The following is a 17,991-nucleotide window of genomic DNA, read 5'->3' as shown; positions in this document are numbered from 1 at the left end:
GTAGCTAATACTGTACCCAAAAGAAACAATAAAGGTAAATTGCACTGGTCAGACCTTTTGTAATTACATCGTTGGCTTGGAAGCGGGGTAATTTTTGTGAGAAGTACTATATATAAAAGCGCAGTTATTTTTTGTTAAAAAGGACGTCATATCCCGATGGTTATCTGAACGGAGCGACAGTCACATTTATGTCATCAATAAAGCCTGGTTATACAGTAAGGAGCAACCACACTAGTAATTCGTTTGTAGAAAGTGGATGCATGCTTTCCAGCAATAAAAATCAGCGAATAAAGAATCACAGTAAACGCCCAATTAACAGACAAACCGCGGTTTATGTTTCCGGTAGCCTGGAATTTAATAATAGACTAGCTTATTGAGATAGACTGGCACTATAGATTTGATGGTTTTGATAACTATTGATTTTGCTTTTTTTTATTATCTCCTACCAGGAAGTTTGTACTTGTCTTCCTGTGTTTGAGTCAGAACCTGTACGGAAAATGTCATGGAGGAATTTGGATGAAACTGTGTGTGAATGTTGGTCTTTGATTGACCAAGGCCAGTTCCATCACTGAGGTGTGGGTGTGATCAGGATGTTTTAAATGATTCTAATTAAAATCGCCACTTCATTCTTCACCAGATAGGACAGAAGTGCAGAGCATTGCCTGTTTCTATCAACATCATTTGACATGACTAACTGGCAAGAAATATTTCTCATTTGCAGTCACCAACGCTTTCCCTCTTGAACTCTTCATCTCAATTGCTGTATCTATACTGTAACTGTATCTATATTTATTTCCTTTCCCTTGAAAACAGAACAGCTCTCCTCCGGAGACCCTCAGTGCAGGACTAGTGTAGATGCATAATAATTAGCCTGAAACTTAGATATGATGAAAATACATTTTTGTCATTCTCGAACCAAAAAGGTAGCATTATGCTACCTCAGTAGCCTTTCTGGTGCGGACTTTTAGATGTTGATGAAACTGCACACATGTATAGGTCTGGGCTTTCTCTGCTGTTTATTTTGAAACAGTTGTTTTAGTCAAAGAAATGATACCGGTAACCTTAGAATACCAATGAACCAAAGAAGCAATAAACTGCAGAGCTTAACTAAGCACAAATAATAATAATAATAATAATAATAATCATAAAAGATGTGAAAGTACCGTAATCTGGACTACTGGACAAGTGCTTACGACACCACGAATACAAAGTATACATGAAGAGTATACTCCCTTAGCTCAGAAATCTTCGGTGGCCTGAAGGCGAGAAAGATTGTGAAAGGAAAGTGTCGCAACAACGGGCGGTATCCCCAAAGATGGAATTCGCAACAGAAAACTGACCAAATGTCGACTTGGTCACGAGCAGTGTCGTTTTTGTTTGGCACAGGCAATAGGGAGAATGACACAACTCATGTCAAGGACGTGGAGTTGGCTGTATTCGGGAAAGAAACCAGGTAAAGTCCGTTAGTTTTAAAACAACAAGAACAACAACAACAAAACAAAAAACTAAGGGGGAGATGCTGGAGCTGGAGGATTTAAGTGCACTCTAACTCTGGTGTTTAATTTACATTCCCTCAGTGTCAAGCATCGCTAACAAACTGGTTACAACAAATATTAGTTTTTAAAGGCATTTGAACATCAAATTGCTGACGTCATATGATCAAAGCTTATCATTTGCATACCATATTATTTCATTTGTCGGGAGTTCTAAAGACTAGGGTCATATTTACGTGTTGACTTCCACGTGCATTCTGACTTCATATTTTTTCCCACGATCACATGCTTTTACTGAATTTTCATTGTGTAAAGTTTGATCTGGAGATGCTCAATTTGCATACAGCGAAAATGAAATGTTTATCATTCTATTTTGTGTCATTTGCCATTGTCGTGTATGAGATTTCTTTGCTGTATTATTTGTGGTTCATACATTTTTGAATGGATTTCCTTTGTTGGTTGGGTAATGCTCTGGTTTTGAACTTGCATCAGACAGCATGTCGGGTACGTAGCCCTTTGCTTATACCACTACACCACTTAAGTTGATTAGCTGAATGTGGTTTTTAGATTTCTTTTAGACAGATAAAACATGGTAAGGGTTGAATGTGCATGTGTGTGTGTGTGTGTGTCTCACATGCTTTTGTCATGTTGACTACATCTGAATAGGGTCTCCTTTGTGATTGGCCAGCCTCATTAAGGGTTACATGAATGAATTTACCCAAGTAGTAACATAGAAAGTAACAGGTAAATATGATTCTAGTCTTTACAACTGCCCATTGATCCAACGACATCTGGGTCATAGTGGATACCTGTAAACATTATCTGGATACTCTGCAAGGCATGTAAGATAACTTTATTGTTTTATAGTAACTTGCAAAACTTTTTCGTTTTATAATAGTGTGCAGAGTTTGCTGTGGTGGCGTAATGGTTAGAGCGTCTGTCTGGAAGTGAGGAGACCCGGGGATCAATCCCAGGAGAGGTCACACCATAGATTATGAATATGGTACTTGTTACTGCCTCACTTGATGTTTAGCACTGAGAGGCTGGAGCAAGAAAACAGTATTGGTTGCTACAGTGTCAGTATAATATGTCATGTCTGCTGATCAGCACTTTAGCTTTAATGTGCAGAGTTTGCTTTGGTGGCAGAATGGTTAGAGCGTCTGTCTGGAAGTGAGGAGACCCGGGGATCAATCCCAGGACAGGTCATACCATAGACTATGAAAATGGTACTTGTTACTGCCTCACTTGATGTTTAGCACTGAGAGGCTGGAGCAAGAAAACAGTATTGGTTGCTACAGTGTCAGTATAATATGTCATGTCTGCTGATCAGCACTTTAGCTTTCATGTGCAGAGTTTGCTTTGGTGGCAGAATGGTCAGAGCGTCTATCTGGAAGTGAGGAGACCCGGGGATCAATCCCAGGAGAGGTCATACCATAGGCTATGAAAATGGTACTTGTTACTGCCTCACTTGATGTTTAGCACTGAGAGGCTGGAGCAAGAAAACAGTATTGGTTGCTACAGTGTCAGCATAATATGTCATGTCTGCTGATCAGCACTATAGCTTTAATGTGCAGAGTTAGCTTTGGTGGCGTAATGGTTAGATCTTCTGCCTGGAAGTGAGGAGACCGAGGATCAATCCCAGGACAGGTCATACCTTAGACTATGAAAATGGTACTTGTTACTGCCTCACTTGATGTTTAGCACTGAGAGGCTGGAGCAAGAAAACAGTATTGGTTGCTACAGTGTCAGTATAATATGTCATGTCTGCTGATCAGCACTTTAGCTTTAATGTGCAGAGTTTGCTTTGGTGGCAGAATGGTTAGATCGTCTGCCTGGAGGTGAGGAGACCGGGGGATCAATCCCAGAAGAAGACTCTATATATGAACCCACACCTTATGACTTTCTCACCATCTGGTTGAAAAAAATTTTAAGTGCTACGTTAAAATCTAAGAGAACATACATAAATAACAGCCAAAAAGGTTTATATTTAGTGAAGTCAACCCCTGAAATACTGTCATGTGTATGTATTGATATCCTAACTATTAGACCCTTCTCAGGCTTGAGAGCTTATCACAGGGGCTTTACATAGATTACCATGTACCATATTCTTCCTGTTCATGAATCTGTTTGCACATTGATACATATTCACTTCCTCAGTAGCTTAATGTATACATACTATACATGATCCAAAAGTTTGGATACAACTGTCACTCATTTTGCCTGTTACAAAGCTTTTTAGCCATCTTTGAAGGCTGAGTTTTTTTAGATTGTAGGATTATGCCCCAATTCGAAAACTAGGAGAAAGTTAGTTTCCTCGCCAGAGGTAATATTTTACAACCTTTGTAAGCCTATAAAAATTTGAATTCGAATTTTAATGTGTACATTTACTGTATTTCATGATCACATATCCACATCTTTCTCCAAAAAGGAAGTCATTGTCCAAATTTTGCAAAGGGAATTGGAAGTGATTAAATGTATTTACCTTATGTTGGACATACAGACATGCTGAAAGGGTAAGGAATTTTTGCATACCATCTAAATTTGATGGTCTTTGACCTTGAAAGGTGCACACCTAATGTCATTTAAACCAATGATTTTGTGAATTCTAAACTTTTGTCTGGATTTTAGCTTGTTTTTTTCCATTATGTCCAAAAATATTTGAATATGATAATGTGTGTCTTGAAATTTTTCATGTGTTTCAGAGACTTGTTGGTGATATTCAAAAGGCATTCCACGGACAATGAGAGATTAAAACAGGAGAGTCTGAGGAATGCCTTGGAAAATATAGGACTTTATCCTTCAGCTTCACAAGGTAGGATGTGTTTGTCATTACTTTTGCTCTAGGTTTCTGCCCCTCATCTTCACAAGGTGGTATGTTTGTCATTACCCTTGCTCTAGATTTCTATCCCTCAGCTTCACAAGGTAGGATGTGTTTGTCATTACTCTTGCTCTAGGTTTCTATCCCTCAGCGTCACAAGGTAGTATGTGTTTGTCATTACTCTTGCTCCAAGGTTCTGTCCCTCCCTTCACAAGGTAGTATGTTTGTCATTACCCTTGCTCTAGGTTTCTATCCCTCAGCTTCACAAGGTAGTATGTTTATCATTACCCTTGCTCTAGGTTTCTATCCCTCAGCTTCACAAAGTAGGATGTGTTTGTCATTACTCTATGGTTCTATCCCTCCCTTTCACAAGGTAGTATGTTTGTCATTACTCTTGCTCTAGGGACCGGCCTGGATAGCACAGTTGGTAGAGCGTCCGCTTCGGGACCGGTAGATCCAGGATCAATCCTTGATCAAGTCACACCTAAGACTTTAAAAGAGGAAGTTGTAACTTCCTCGCTTGGCGTTCAACATGAAGGGGATAGCGCAACGACTGGTTGACCCATATCAGTATAATGACTCGGGTGGTGCGGCTTACTTGCCTTCGGTAAGTCGTCTCAGTGAAGCAGCACTAAATAAAAGAATGGTGGAAATCCGTCCTGTAACAAGGAGGCACATTACACGTACATGCACCCTAAGGATTCCTTCGTCGTCATATGACTGAAAAATTGTTGAGTACGACGTTAAACCCCAAACACTGACTCACTCTTGCTCTAGGGTTCCATCCCTCAGTTTCATGAGGTAGAATGTTTTTCGTCACCCTTAATCTGGAGCTGTATATCTCCCCTTCACATGATTAGATGTGTTTGTCATTACCCTTGCTCTAAGAATCTTTCCCTCAGTTTCATGAGGTAGGATATTTTTCATCATCCTTGTTCTAATGCTGTGTATTTCCCCTTCACATTATTAGATGTGTTTGTCATTACCCTTGTTCTGAGACTCTATCCCTCAGTTTCATGAGGTAGGATATTTTTCATCACCCTTGTTCTAATGCTGTATATCTCCCCTTCACATGATTAGATGTGTTTGTCATTACCCTTGCTCTAAGAATCTTTCCCTCAGTTTCATGAGGTAGGATATTTTTCATCATCCTTGTTCTAATGCTCTGTATTTCCCCTTCACATGATTAGATGTGTTTGTCATTACCCTTGTTCTGAGACTCTATCCCTCAGTTTCATGAGGTAGGATATTTTTCATCATCCTTGTTCTAATGCTGTGTATTTCCCCTTCACATGATTAGATGTGTTTGTCATTACCCTTGTTCTGAGACTCTATCCCTCAGTTTCATGAGGTAGGATATTTTTCATCATCCTTGTTCTAATGCTGTATATCTCCCCTTCACATTATTAGATGTGTTTGTCATTACCCTTGTTCTGAGACTCTATCCCTCAGTTTCATGAGGTAGGATATTTTTCATCACCCTTGTTCTAATGCTGTATATCTCCCCTTCACATTATTAGATGTGTTTGTCATTACCCTTGTTCTGAGACTCTATCCCTCAGTTTCATGAGGTAGGATATTTTTCATCACCCTTGTTCTAATGCTGTATATCTCCCCTTCACATTATTAGATGTGTTTGTCATTACCCTTGTTCTGAGACTCTATCATTAAGTTTCACAAGGTAGGATATTTTTCATCACCCTTGTTCTAATGCTGTATATCTCCCCTTCAAATGATTAGATGTGTTTGTCATTACCCTTGTTCTAAGTTTCATGAGGTAGGATATTTTTCATCATCCTTGTTCTAACGCTGTATATCTCCCCTTCACATGATAAGATGTGTTTGTCATTACAAGGTAGGTTGTTAGTCATTACCCTTGTATTATGGCTCTGTCTTTCATCTAGACTATTGATGATCAAAAAATGATCTCATACAAAGGGAATACTAGAATGCAATGTACATTTATGTAATTAAGAACATTCAGAAAGAAATGAATTTAACCTTTTTACCAGCTTTGGACAGGGAATATTAAGATTTCCCCACTCACATTGCTTGCAGGCCTTGGTGACAATTAGCAGTTGACGATGCTGTTGTGAAGGTTTGCAAAAGTCTGATATCTTTCACCAAAATTGTGTGCATACATCTGATTGTCACATGTGGGAAAGTACTTGAACCACTTGCCAGTGATGGTTTTCCCTGGGCACCTGAGTTTCCTCCACCCATTACAACTTTGTATATGATTATGATGTTGAGCAATCAAATAAATAATGAAATAAATGATATGGAAAAAATTCATATTCATATTACATGTAATTATGATTTATTAATAGTTAATTAATATTAATTGGTTTGCTGATAAATATTCAGTGCTTATACTGTACATGTATTCTGCTCGCAATATGATATATCAAACCTGAACAAAATTACTTGCTGGGCGTATATAACCACAAATTAAATCAATTTAATGAAAAGATTTTTTTTTAATGTAATTTATAGAACAAAAGCATAAAGCACTGCACAGAATACTTTCATTAAAGTGAACATAAAGTCTGCCACTGTATATACATAGAAAAAATAATATAGGACACAGTTATCACAAAAAAATTGTCTTTGAAAAAAAAGTTTTGAAAGCCGCGAAGGTGAAGTTCAGCATTGGGGATATCTGTAGTAGCCGTTATGAACTTGGCCAATCACTAGCGCTGAAAGCGTCACATGATCATTGGCTGTCATGTCAAAAAACCTTTTAGTCCTTGATTGTCAGGGTGGTTTCGTATAGTGGATAGACAGATATCAATTGAATAAATTGGATTTTGCAGATAGTTTAAGTGTTAACCTGATGAATTGTGAACCACACATTTATGAGCAGAGACCTGAGAACGGCTGCCCGTGTCACAAAGCATACATGTTGGACAGGATACTGGAGTAACTTTGTCAGGGTGAGCTGGCAAGGGAACCACCTCGGGAGAGTCATTGCTAGAAGAAAAATATGGTGACTTGCATTATTTTTCCTTAGCAAAGTCAGAGATTTATTATGAAAATATCTTCCCAAAATCCAGCTCATGCTGGCTTCCTCTCCGGCCGTAAGTGGGAAGGTTTGCCAGCAACTCGAGAATGGTCGAGGGTTTCCGCCGGGCTCTGCCCGGTTTCCTCCCGCCATTATGCTGGCCGCCGTCATATAAGTGAAATATTCTTGAGTACAGCGTAAAATACCAATCAAATAAATAAATAAATCTTAATGAAAAGCTCTGTTATCAGTCAGAAGGTCCTGCTAAAGCTATGTTTGGTAAATTCCCTGATGTCTGTACAGCCATCTAGACCAAATGCTTATACCCAAGCAGTATGAGGACAAGCAGGAGCTCTAAAACGCGACACGTGGCGTCCAAGAACATCGCCCTGACCAAGCGCCAAACTAAAAGAAACATCGGCCCTTTGAATATGGAACAAAGCTGATACTCTTTGATTGGGTATGGGGCGTATTTGTTTGTATTTTCTCATTGTCACATTGTTTATACTGATGGTACGAGAGAGCTCCTAGATTTTGTGACGTCACTCTAGATAGTATTAGCCATAACATGGCAAAATGGCGGCGCCAAATGAGTGGCTAGGTACTGACGATTGTTTGCTATTTATATTGTTAACAAGCAGTGTTGAATTTTTAAAATATTTTTAGAACAATTCTGGTATACTATTTTATTAATTAATTCAACTTTAGTGGCTGAATTTATGTTCATTTTAATTTAATTGTTAAATGGTGTTAATGATATATTCACACCGTATATATATATATATATATATATATATATATATATATAGGGCTAGCTGGTATTAATACCCTAAGTGTTTGGATTAAAGTGCTTTTCATTGTATGAATTTATCCTCCTTGATAATATGTAAACATGAATCATTTTATACGGTTCACAGACAAGAAATGTTTCTGTACAGTAATTTTACAGTGAAGAAGAAAAGAGAGGGTTATTAGTTCAACGGGCTGCTGGTGGTGTGTGTGTGGGTGGGAACATGTCATTGTTTTGCACTGTACTTTTACCTTTGCAAATCCATGAGTTGGCATAAAACTCAAATGTGACCAGGATGTGGGTGAAGCATTGCGAAATGGGCCCACAAAAGGATTCCTGTATGAATGAGTGGTACTTCACTCATTCTTGTTAAAATGTTGTTAAAGACTTACATGTGCAGTGTGAGGAAATGCTTTATTAATTTTTTTTGAAACTTTATTTTTTCTTTAATGATTTCCTTGAACTATTTTTTGGGGTCTAATTATTTTAGCCTTTTTTTGTTTTTATTTATTTGTGTGTTGTTTTTTTTTTATAGTGGAAGTCTTTTTTTCTTTTTATTCCTGCTAGTGAAAAAGATAAGGATTTCATTCATACTGAAAGAGAAAAAAATGAACTTCTTTGAAATCCTAACAAAAACTTTAGCGTAAGGCTTTTTGGCATAAAAAAATTCTTCAACCCTGTATTTAGAAATCATAAACATACATTGATGGTCTTACATAGTCTCAAAAACTCAGATGTGTGTTGTTTGTTTTACATATTCTTTGAGGGCCTCAAACCTTTTTGACCTCCAAAACACTTTTTTCAGTGGAATTCATGCTTACAGTTATTATGAAAATGATTTCTTTGTGTCACTTTAGATGTACATGTAAATTATTTCTCATCATCCCATGCTTCTATACGGAATTTTTTTTAATATTGGTCACAGAGGCTGTTGAATAGGTAGAAGAATTTGGGTATTGAAGTATTTTGGAGGCAAAACTAGAATGGTAGGAATGGCCAATTTCAGGGTTTCACAAAAAGTGAAATTTTATCAGTCTGCACAGAATAATGTCATCAGAATATGCTTGAATAAACACCTTGCAAACTTACGAAAAGGTTGGAGGATTACTGTAGTATGTGATACATTTACATATAGGAACCAGGTAAATGGGAATGCAAAAAGTGTCCCTTTGAAATCAACACGTACCTGTCCTCTTTTAATAAATAATGATCACTCTGCTCTAAAATTTCTTTTTCATCTATAGCATTTAGTAGAATCCGTATTTGCAGAGGAGAATCTGTGTTTGCAAAGGATGATTTCTTTATGAACATACTGTATTTTTTTTTTTTTTGTCCATGATGATTGAAGTTACTCATTTTGGTGGACCAACCCTGATAGCTAAGTTGGTAGAGCGTCCGCTTCGGAGGCGGTAGATCCAGGGTCAATCCTGGGTTGGGTCACACTAAGACCTTAAAAGAGGAAGTTGCTGCTTCCTCGCTTGGGGTTCAGCATTAAGGGATAGTGCAACGGCTTGTTGACCCGTATCAGTATAATGGCTCAGACAGGGCGGCTTATTTGCCTTCAGTAAGGCGTCTCATTGAAGCAGCACTAGATAAAAGAGAGGTGGAAATCCGTCCTGCAAAAAGAAGGCATGTTACATGCACTCTAAGGACTCCTGTGTCGACTGAAAAATTGTTAAATACAACATTAAACTCACTCTCTCAATCACATTGCCTCAGTCTCAAAACTATATTACTTTCACATCTTAGAAAGATGTTTGCTTCGTTGGAAGGTAAAATGTACGGTCATATCCTAAAGAGTTACAGTTATGTTATTTGGCAACAGAGAGATTATATTATGACCTTTCTCGCCTTTAAAAAAGAATGTTTGTGCACAGAATGGTACATCAAATAAAGTATAGGTACAGTCAGTAGTAACTGGATTTCCCTACTTCCTCAGCGTTTTCGCTTCAATTTATGCTGATGTTTAATTTGTTTTTAATTTGGAGACAAAACCACATTGGTAGGATTGGCTATAGTTTCGAGGTTTCACAAAAAAGTATAATACTATCAATCTACACCAAATAATGGCTTCAGAATATGCTTAAAAAACACCTTTGCAAATGTGCGAAAAGGTTGGAGAATTACAGTATAGATTGTTAAATCATAAGCCAGTTAGACCAGTTGTCGTTCAGTTCTACTGGCTTGACCAAACTTCCGCTGACTTTGGCCCAGCAGTGAACCAGTGTTAATTTTGAACCTTGAATCATATTTACTGTTCTAAGATGGTGTGTACTGTTTACTGAGATAGTGTGTACTGTTTACTGAGATTGTGTGAACTGTTGACTCACCTGAGCAGAGCAGGTTGTGTACACACTGTCAGGTGTGAGCAGGTCACTGGCACTTCCTCACAGCCTACTGACCCTCAGTCTCACCTGTGGATGCCAATATGCTCTTCCTTCCTCGTTAACACTGTACAGGTACACGTTCCTATTCTGTTCACCTGAACTGGTCGTGCATTCAATCAGTCAGTCGGTCATAGTACTCTGATTGCATTGATGGAAGAAGAGATTTGATGCTGGCGAGGGATTTGTTTGAAAAGCTTGTAGAAAGGATGTTTTACAGAAGGTGAGAACGACGCCCATTTCCACAAAGACATTTCTCACCTGAGTCCAAATTAAGAAGGTTGTGACGGTGCTTAGTTTTGTATTTTGCATGTTGAAATTTTTGACACATTCAACTTAAGATTTTAATTTACATGTCTTGGAAATACACTTGAAAAGCATATTTCAAATTTTGATTTAAGTCAAATTACTAGCTAGCTTTGTCGAATGGTACTCAGTTGTCTGTGGATTGGGACAATACCTTTGTGGTTTGGTTGTTTTGTATTATATTACCTGTGTGAAGTTGACTGATACGGGAGTGATGTTCTACAAGCCAAGTGTCTCATAAATATTCATGTATGTTCAGGTTAAAAGCCTACCTGATGCGTGGACAGGTGTGTTTGTTTGTTTCCGATGAAACAGACGTATCATCTTTCCCGAATATGTTGCAATCTTTACCCTGGGCCTTCCAGTATACATGTATTTCACATCATTTTTAGTAATGCTAGATACATGTTACCAAACTGACAAAGGGCTGACAGGTCTACACAGGGTTCAAAACTAACACTAGTCTGATGGTCTGAGACCAGAGAAATTTTAGTTAAGCCTGTCTGACTTGCCTGTGAGTTTACTATTATTCAACCTTTATTCAGAGTTACCAGTTACCGTACCTATGTTCATGAACAAATCATCATGCATACATACATATAGATGAAAATGTTTTGGCAAAAAATCTTCGGTATACATGGTGTACCTTCTAGAAACAGTACACACTAAAGAGAGCTTTACTATGATGTACTAACATTATGGTGGGAGAAAACAGGGCAGAGCTCATGGGGAAACCCTCAACCTTCCACAGTAGATCTGGGCACAGGGAAATCGATTAACTTCAAGGACGTACACGTACACATGTTGTGATTGAGCAAATACCACATTGGATGAACAGTTTTGAGTAAAATCCTGTTCGGATAATCTTGACATTTACAAGAAACAGTCAATCTGTTGGTTTTTCAGCCAGCTTTTATCAGGATATAATATGTTGCTGTACAACATGCCCTCCCTGTTTTCTTCTTGGGGTTTTTACCGCTATTACCAGAAGTGCACTCAATGTTGGTGTTAATTAAACTTTTGTTTAATACAGTATTATATTTCAGGATATTTGAACCAAATCCAGCTTGCGTTTATTATTTCCTGGAACATTCACGTGTAAAGCCAGGGCTTGTGTACTGTATTTCACCTAAAGTTTAGCTTTTTGTAAGTGACTCATTTTTGCTTAATTCAGACTGATTCATCCACCTTATTGGGCCATATAGGAGTTTAGCGTGAAGTTTTAATGACTAATATTTTATCACAAACACCCAAGTGCCAGCATCAAAAGTATCATTTTAAGGACTTTATGTGCTTGTAGAAGTGCATGTTAAATTACATACCAAACTTTGGTGAAATAGCGTTTATGTAGAAGTGTTTGACAGCATCATCAAAGAAATGAAAATGTATTTTTTTCAGTATTTGTGAGTGACAAATCTTTCATTTCAGTGTTATATGTTATACATGTACTTCTATACTGTCTGAGGCTACACGTGTATTTGCCTCATTTAACATCCCATTGCACTTTTCCTTCTTCAGGTCGATTATAATTTAAAAACTGAAATAACGAAACTGAAATGAATGAATAAATATGGCTAGCCAAATTTTTTATAAATGAAATTTTGGGGGATTTAACAAAATTATATAGTATCTGCCACAGACTAAATATCTCTTGACCAGAAATGAACAAGAAGACACTCTAAACCACATATAAGCTATATATAAAGAGTGGTTCATGAACCCTGGAAGCACAAGTGACCTAGTGCCTTATTTCCCACATAAACTGGGGGTTGAACTTAAAAACAGAGTGCACCCTTTTCCCCTCTCATTACCACCACCGTGGCCGTGTGGTCTTAACTGTTCACACTATGCTAGGATGTGGTCACAAAAGATTGCAGCGTCCAAGCTCTTTCGATTGCTTAAAATATTTTTAGTAGTGAGTTTTTGTTTGCGAACATTACTTTTGACATGTATGCGTGATATTATTTTTTTTATTTTTTATTTTGAGTTTGTTTACTTGGTGTTTTTCATTGTTCCCAAGAATATTCTGGGGCGATGATACTTTTAGTCAGGTTTATGTGTATGCTAACTCTTCAAGCTTTGCGCATAAGAAAGATCTACTTTCAGTGCAATTTATGTACATTTTTAATATGATTTTGGATACAAAGCTACATCCGTCATACTGATTCACAAAAGTATAATTTTATCAATCAACACAGAATAATGCTTTCAGAATGTGCTTGAATAAACACCTTGCAAACATACAAAAGGTTTAAGAATTACAGCGGATGAAAATGGGAAAGCTTGGCAGAACCTTAAATACTTTGTTATGTTATCACCATATTTACGGTACATGATGTGTATGCACTGAGATGAGGTAGAAGGCGATGTGACAAGTGACAGGTCAGCTGTAATGAATACTTTGTCATGTTATTACCATATCTACGGTATATGATGTGTATATAATGAGACCAGGTAGAAAGAGATGTGACAAGTGACAGGTCAGCTGTAATGAATACTTTGTCATGTTATTACCATATCTACGGTATATGATGTGTGTGTAATGAGACCAGGTAGAAAGAGACGTGACAAGTGACAGGTCAGCTGTAATGAATACTTTGTCATGTTATTACCATATCTACGGTATATGATGTGTATATAATGAGACCAGGTAGAAAGAGACGTGACAATCCTGTCAGTGTGTGTTATGACAGAGGTCAGCAAGGTCATTCTCTGCTTAGTCTGACAGGTGAGCTCGTACATTTTTTTGATAGGTTAATCATTACTGGTAAATGTGAACTTGATTTTTTGTGGCCAAAATTTACAAAAAGACCATCAAATTAAAACTAGGATTGATACGTTGGCTATTGTATTCATATTTCCTTTTTATTGTAATTTAATGAATTTGGAATGTAGTTTGCGTAAACGGTGTATATACATGTACATTGTACTGGATCCTAGACTGAAAATAACATCTTTCACTATTATTTTATATTCCGTGTATTTGATGTGCACATGGATATTTAAAATCCTGTATTAAAGGATTACATTGATTAAAGTGTTTCATACATGAACACTTTTGATCTAGTACTCAGTATAGATATGGGTACGTTTTGTTTGTGTGTTGATTTGACTTTTAATTCAGTACATCCCTAAATTCACTTCAGATCCTGGTTCACTTGTACAGAGTGCCACAACTTTTATCATTAGTAAACTTTTTGATGTTTATATCCACATTGTAGGTTGAGCCTGATTTAACAAAAAGATTTTTGTATTAAATCGAACATTCAGAATTAATTGAATTTAGTATTGCTGGAATAATTAGTTTTTTGGTCATTAAATAGAAATTGGTATTGATGTGATCAGTTTTCCCAGGTATTACATGTAATAGGGAATTGGTGTCTTGATTTTATCAGTTTTTAAAGCTATGAAATTCATATTGATAAAGTGAATATTAAAGTGAATAAGTTATTTATAATAAAATTGAATTTTTAAAATGATCAGTTTTTAAAGTTGTTCAAAGGAAAAGTGGATAGTTTTTAAGAGTTTCAAAAGTTTCAATAATTATTGAACAGAGATACACTTAACCTGCTTAATGGATAATTAAGTTAACAATTTGCCAAGGTACAGTAAACAAAACTGGTCATGATAAAATAAGCGGTTTCAAAGTATCTGTAATGAAAAGGAAATTGGTATAGAGGGTGAAATCAAGAGTTTGCAAAGTTTTATTGATAAAGGTTTCTTCTCAGGTTTTTAAGTTTATTAATGAAATGAGCTTTGAAAGTTAAAGGAAACACCGGTCATAGTCAAATAAAGACTTAAAGAAATTGTAGTAGAGGAGGTACCTGTACACAACTTGGCGAGATCTCCCCACGACCCCCCCCCCCCTCCTGCTCCCTCCCCATCACCATCATACCAGTACATGTACATTATTATGACATTATAATTGTACCATGACATCTAAAATCAAAGCATGTGGGTATAAAATCAGCGTTCCTGTTCACCTGAAGAACCATTAATCTATTTAATTACATTTTATCAGATTCATTAATGTCTGAATTTTTCTTTTTTCACTGTTATTACAGATTTTTTGTTCCATTGTTTTAATTGTCTGATATCTGTTTCCAGAAATAACTATTGTATTTATAGATGTATTCCCTATTGCGTAATTTAATACCCATTGCTTGAATCAGACATTCATTAGTCTGTGAGATGGTCTGTTGTGCCAGAGGGACCTCAGACTTATCAGACTGTCATTACCTGACACATCAGTTAGTCATTCAATCAGTCAGTCAGTGTATAACTCTGCTCTGTTCTTCACACCTGCTGTAGTTTCACATTATTTATTACCTATGTTTGTATTTCAGTCTGTGAGATGGTCTGTTGTGCCAGAGGGACCTCAGAGTTATCAGACTGTCATTACCTGACACATCAATTAGTCATTCAATCAGTCAGTCAGTGTATAACTCTGCTCTGTTCTTCACACCTGCTGTAGTTTCACATTATTTATTACCTATGTTTGTATTTCAGTCTGTGAGATGGTCTGTTGTGCCAGAGGGACCTCAGAGTTATCAGACTGTCATTACCTGACACATCAATTAGTCATTCAATCAGTCAGTCAGTGTATAACTCTGCTCTGTTCTTCACACCTGCTGTAGTTTCACATTATTTATTACCTATGTTTGTATTTCAGTCTGTGAGATGGTCTGTTGTGCCAGAGGGACCTCAGAGTTATCAGACTGTCATTACCTGACACATCAATTAGTCATTCAATCAGTCAGTCAGTGTATAACTCTGCTCTGTTCTTCACACCTGCTGTAGTTTCTCATTATTTATTACCTATGTTTGTATTTCAGTCTGTGAGATGGTCTGTTGTGCCAGAGGGACCTCAGACTTATCAGACTGTCATTACCTGACACATCAATTAGTCATTCAATCAGTCAGTCAGTGTATAACTCTGCTCTGTTCTTCACACCTGCTGTAGTTTCACATTATTTATTACCTATGTTTGTATTTCAGTCTGTGAGATGGTCTGTTGTGCCAGAGGGACCTCAGACTTATCAGACTGTCATTACCTGACACATCAATTAGTCATTCAATCAGTCAGTCAGTGTATAACTCTGCTCTGTTCTTCACACCTGCTGTAGTTTCACATTATTTATTACCTATGTTTGTATTTCAGTCTGTGAGATGGTCTGTTGTGCCAGAGGGACCTCAGACTTATCAGACTGTCATTACCTGACACATCAATTAGTCATTCAATCAGTCAGTCAGTGTATAACTCTGCTCTGTTCTTCACACCTGCTGTAGTTTCACATTATTTATTACCTATGTTTGTATTTCAGTCTGTGAGATGGTCTGTTGTGCCAGGGGGACCTCAGACTTATCAGACTGTCATTACCTGACACATCAATTAGTCATTCAATCAGTCAGTCAGTGTATAACTCTGCTCTGTTCTTCACACCTGCTGTAGTTTCACATTATTTATTACCTATGTTTGTATTTCAGTCTGTGAGATGGTCTGTTGTGCCAGGGGGACCTCAGACTTATCGGACCGTGATTACCTGACGTTTGGAGAATTCTGCGTTCTCACAGCAGATCTTTTGGGGCAATACCAGAACAAGTAAGTACCAAGTAACAGCACATTTTCTTTGTTTACTGTATTTGACATAAAAATTCACCCCAGAAAGTATAGTTTTAGATGCAAACAAAGGTACAAAAAATTGTGTTTGGTGTTGAAACTTACATTTTTCTAGTAAGATATCCTGTCTTCCAAACAAACCACAACTTTCCTTTCCAAGATCAAGATCAATAAGCTCTCCAAAAAATTATGGGAAAAATTGGATAAATTAGTCATGGATAAAATTTTAGGTCTTTTCGCATGTTTACAAAGTGTTTATTCAAGCATATTTGGAAGGAATTGTTCTGTGTAGACTGATAAAATTTTACTTTTGTGAAATCCTGAAATTGGCCAATCCAACCAATGTAGTTTTGTCTCCAAAATCAAGTAACAAATATATTGCCCTGAAAGTTGCTTTTTCATGTGCGAAAAGGTTGAGGAATTTTGGTATCTCATTTTACTAATCAAACTGGAATGAAAATATCAGGCAGAAGCAACTGTGGCTGGATATAAACATTCTATTTTGTATGGAAAGGCATTGTCTATTCAACTGTTTGTCGTTTGGGATGTCTATCCATCTATGCATCTGTTTCTGGGTGCGAATGTCTTTGTCTGTCCATCTCTGTAAGCTTTTTGCCATCACCAATAATACCTGTATATTTACTGCTTCATGTACGAGCAATAACCTATGTCAAAATTTTTACACTACGACAAGAAGAGAAGCCTTTTAAAAACAAGTCACATTGCTTTTGGATATACAGAGTTATGCCCCTTTTTAGTGATATATTTTTTATTGTAAGTGTGTATTTCAGTCATCGGTACATGTGCCAAGCCTGACAACATTGTTTGTTAACTAGACAGATGTTTCTGGAGGATCTGAAGCTCCTATTGGTGTTGTTGACAAGTAAAACTATTATCTGTATACATGTTTATATGGACATGTAAGCAGAAATGATTACTCTAAACTTTTATACCACACCCCTTTGTAGTATGGAGGTATGCTGAGGCCAGAGCCTTTGACCTGCATGTACATGCTAGTGTTTGCATGACCTCTGACCTTTAGGTCAGTATTAATTAACATAAGGGTATAGTTACACCTGGGACTAATATAACATATATGTTATGTTAGTGTCAGGTTACAACAAGTATAAATACAGTTTTTGCCTGACCGGTGAGCTCCAGTTGAGTATTCAGCCTAAACTCTAGACATTGCAGGTACCATAGTGTCATGGTGAGCACAGACTTGTACCTGTATCTTTCAAAATATCAAAATGTAGAATTTTTATCCTGGCCTCAATTTCTAACCACAGAATGAGTTAACTTTCAAAACACTCTTAGGATGTATTATGAAACAGATGTTTAAATATCTCTTTATAGAATGTTAAAATTATGGAAAAATGATTGTCAGCACTACAGCACTCTAGTCATTTGAGCTTCTATTTTCTAAAGTACCTGTATAACACCTGGATTTAATATGACGTACCTTTATACTGGTAGGACCACCCGTTAAACATTTCTCAAATCTATCCCACATATAAAATATTGTTTTGAATTTGTTTTAAGAAACATTTATTGGGTGCACATGTACTTATTGGTT

The 17,991-nt window shown here is 37.0% G+C and overlaps 1 protein-coding gene across 1 annotated transcript in view; it reads left to right on the top strand.

Annotated features, from left to right (window-relative positions):
- Positions 1-1,323: 1,323 nt before the first annotated feature.
- LOC135480810 (uncharacterized) overlaps positions 1,324-17,991 on the top strand; it is a 55,279-nt gene continuing 38,611 nt past the window's right edge. Inside the window, exons 1-3 of the mRNA XM_064760736.1 lie at positions 1,324-1,453; positions 4,196-4,305; positions 16,283-16,397. Of these exons, the coding sequence (XP_064616806.1) occupies positions 1,344-1,453; positions 4,196-4,305; positions 16,283-16,397 (335 nt within the window). The 5' untranslated portion in view covers positions 1,324-1,343. The remainder of the gene's footprint in view (positions 1,454-4,195; positions 4,306-16,282; positions 16,398-17,991) is intronic.

The sequence above is a fragment of the Liolophura sinensis genome, chromosome 13 (genome assembly GCF_032854445.1).
Source record: "Liolophura sinensis isolate JHLJ2023 chromosome 13, CUHK_Ljap_v2, whole genome shotgun sequence".
Lineage (NCBI taxonomy): Eukaryota > Metazoa > Mollusca > Polyplacophora > Chitonida > Chitonidae > Liolophura > Liolophura sinensis.
This window is presented reverse-complemented; position numbering and strand designations above follow the sequence as displayed.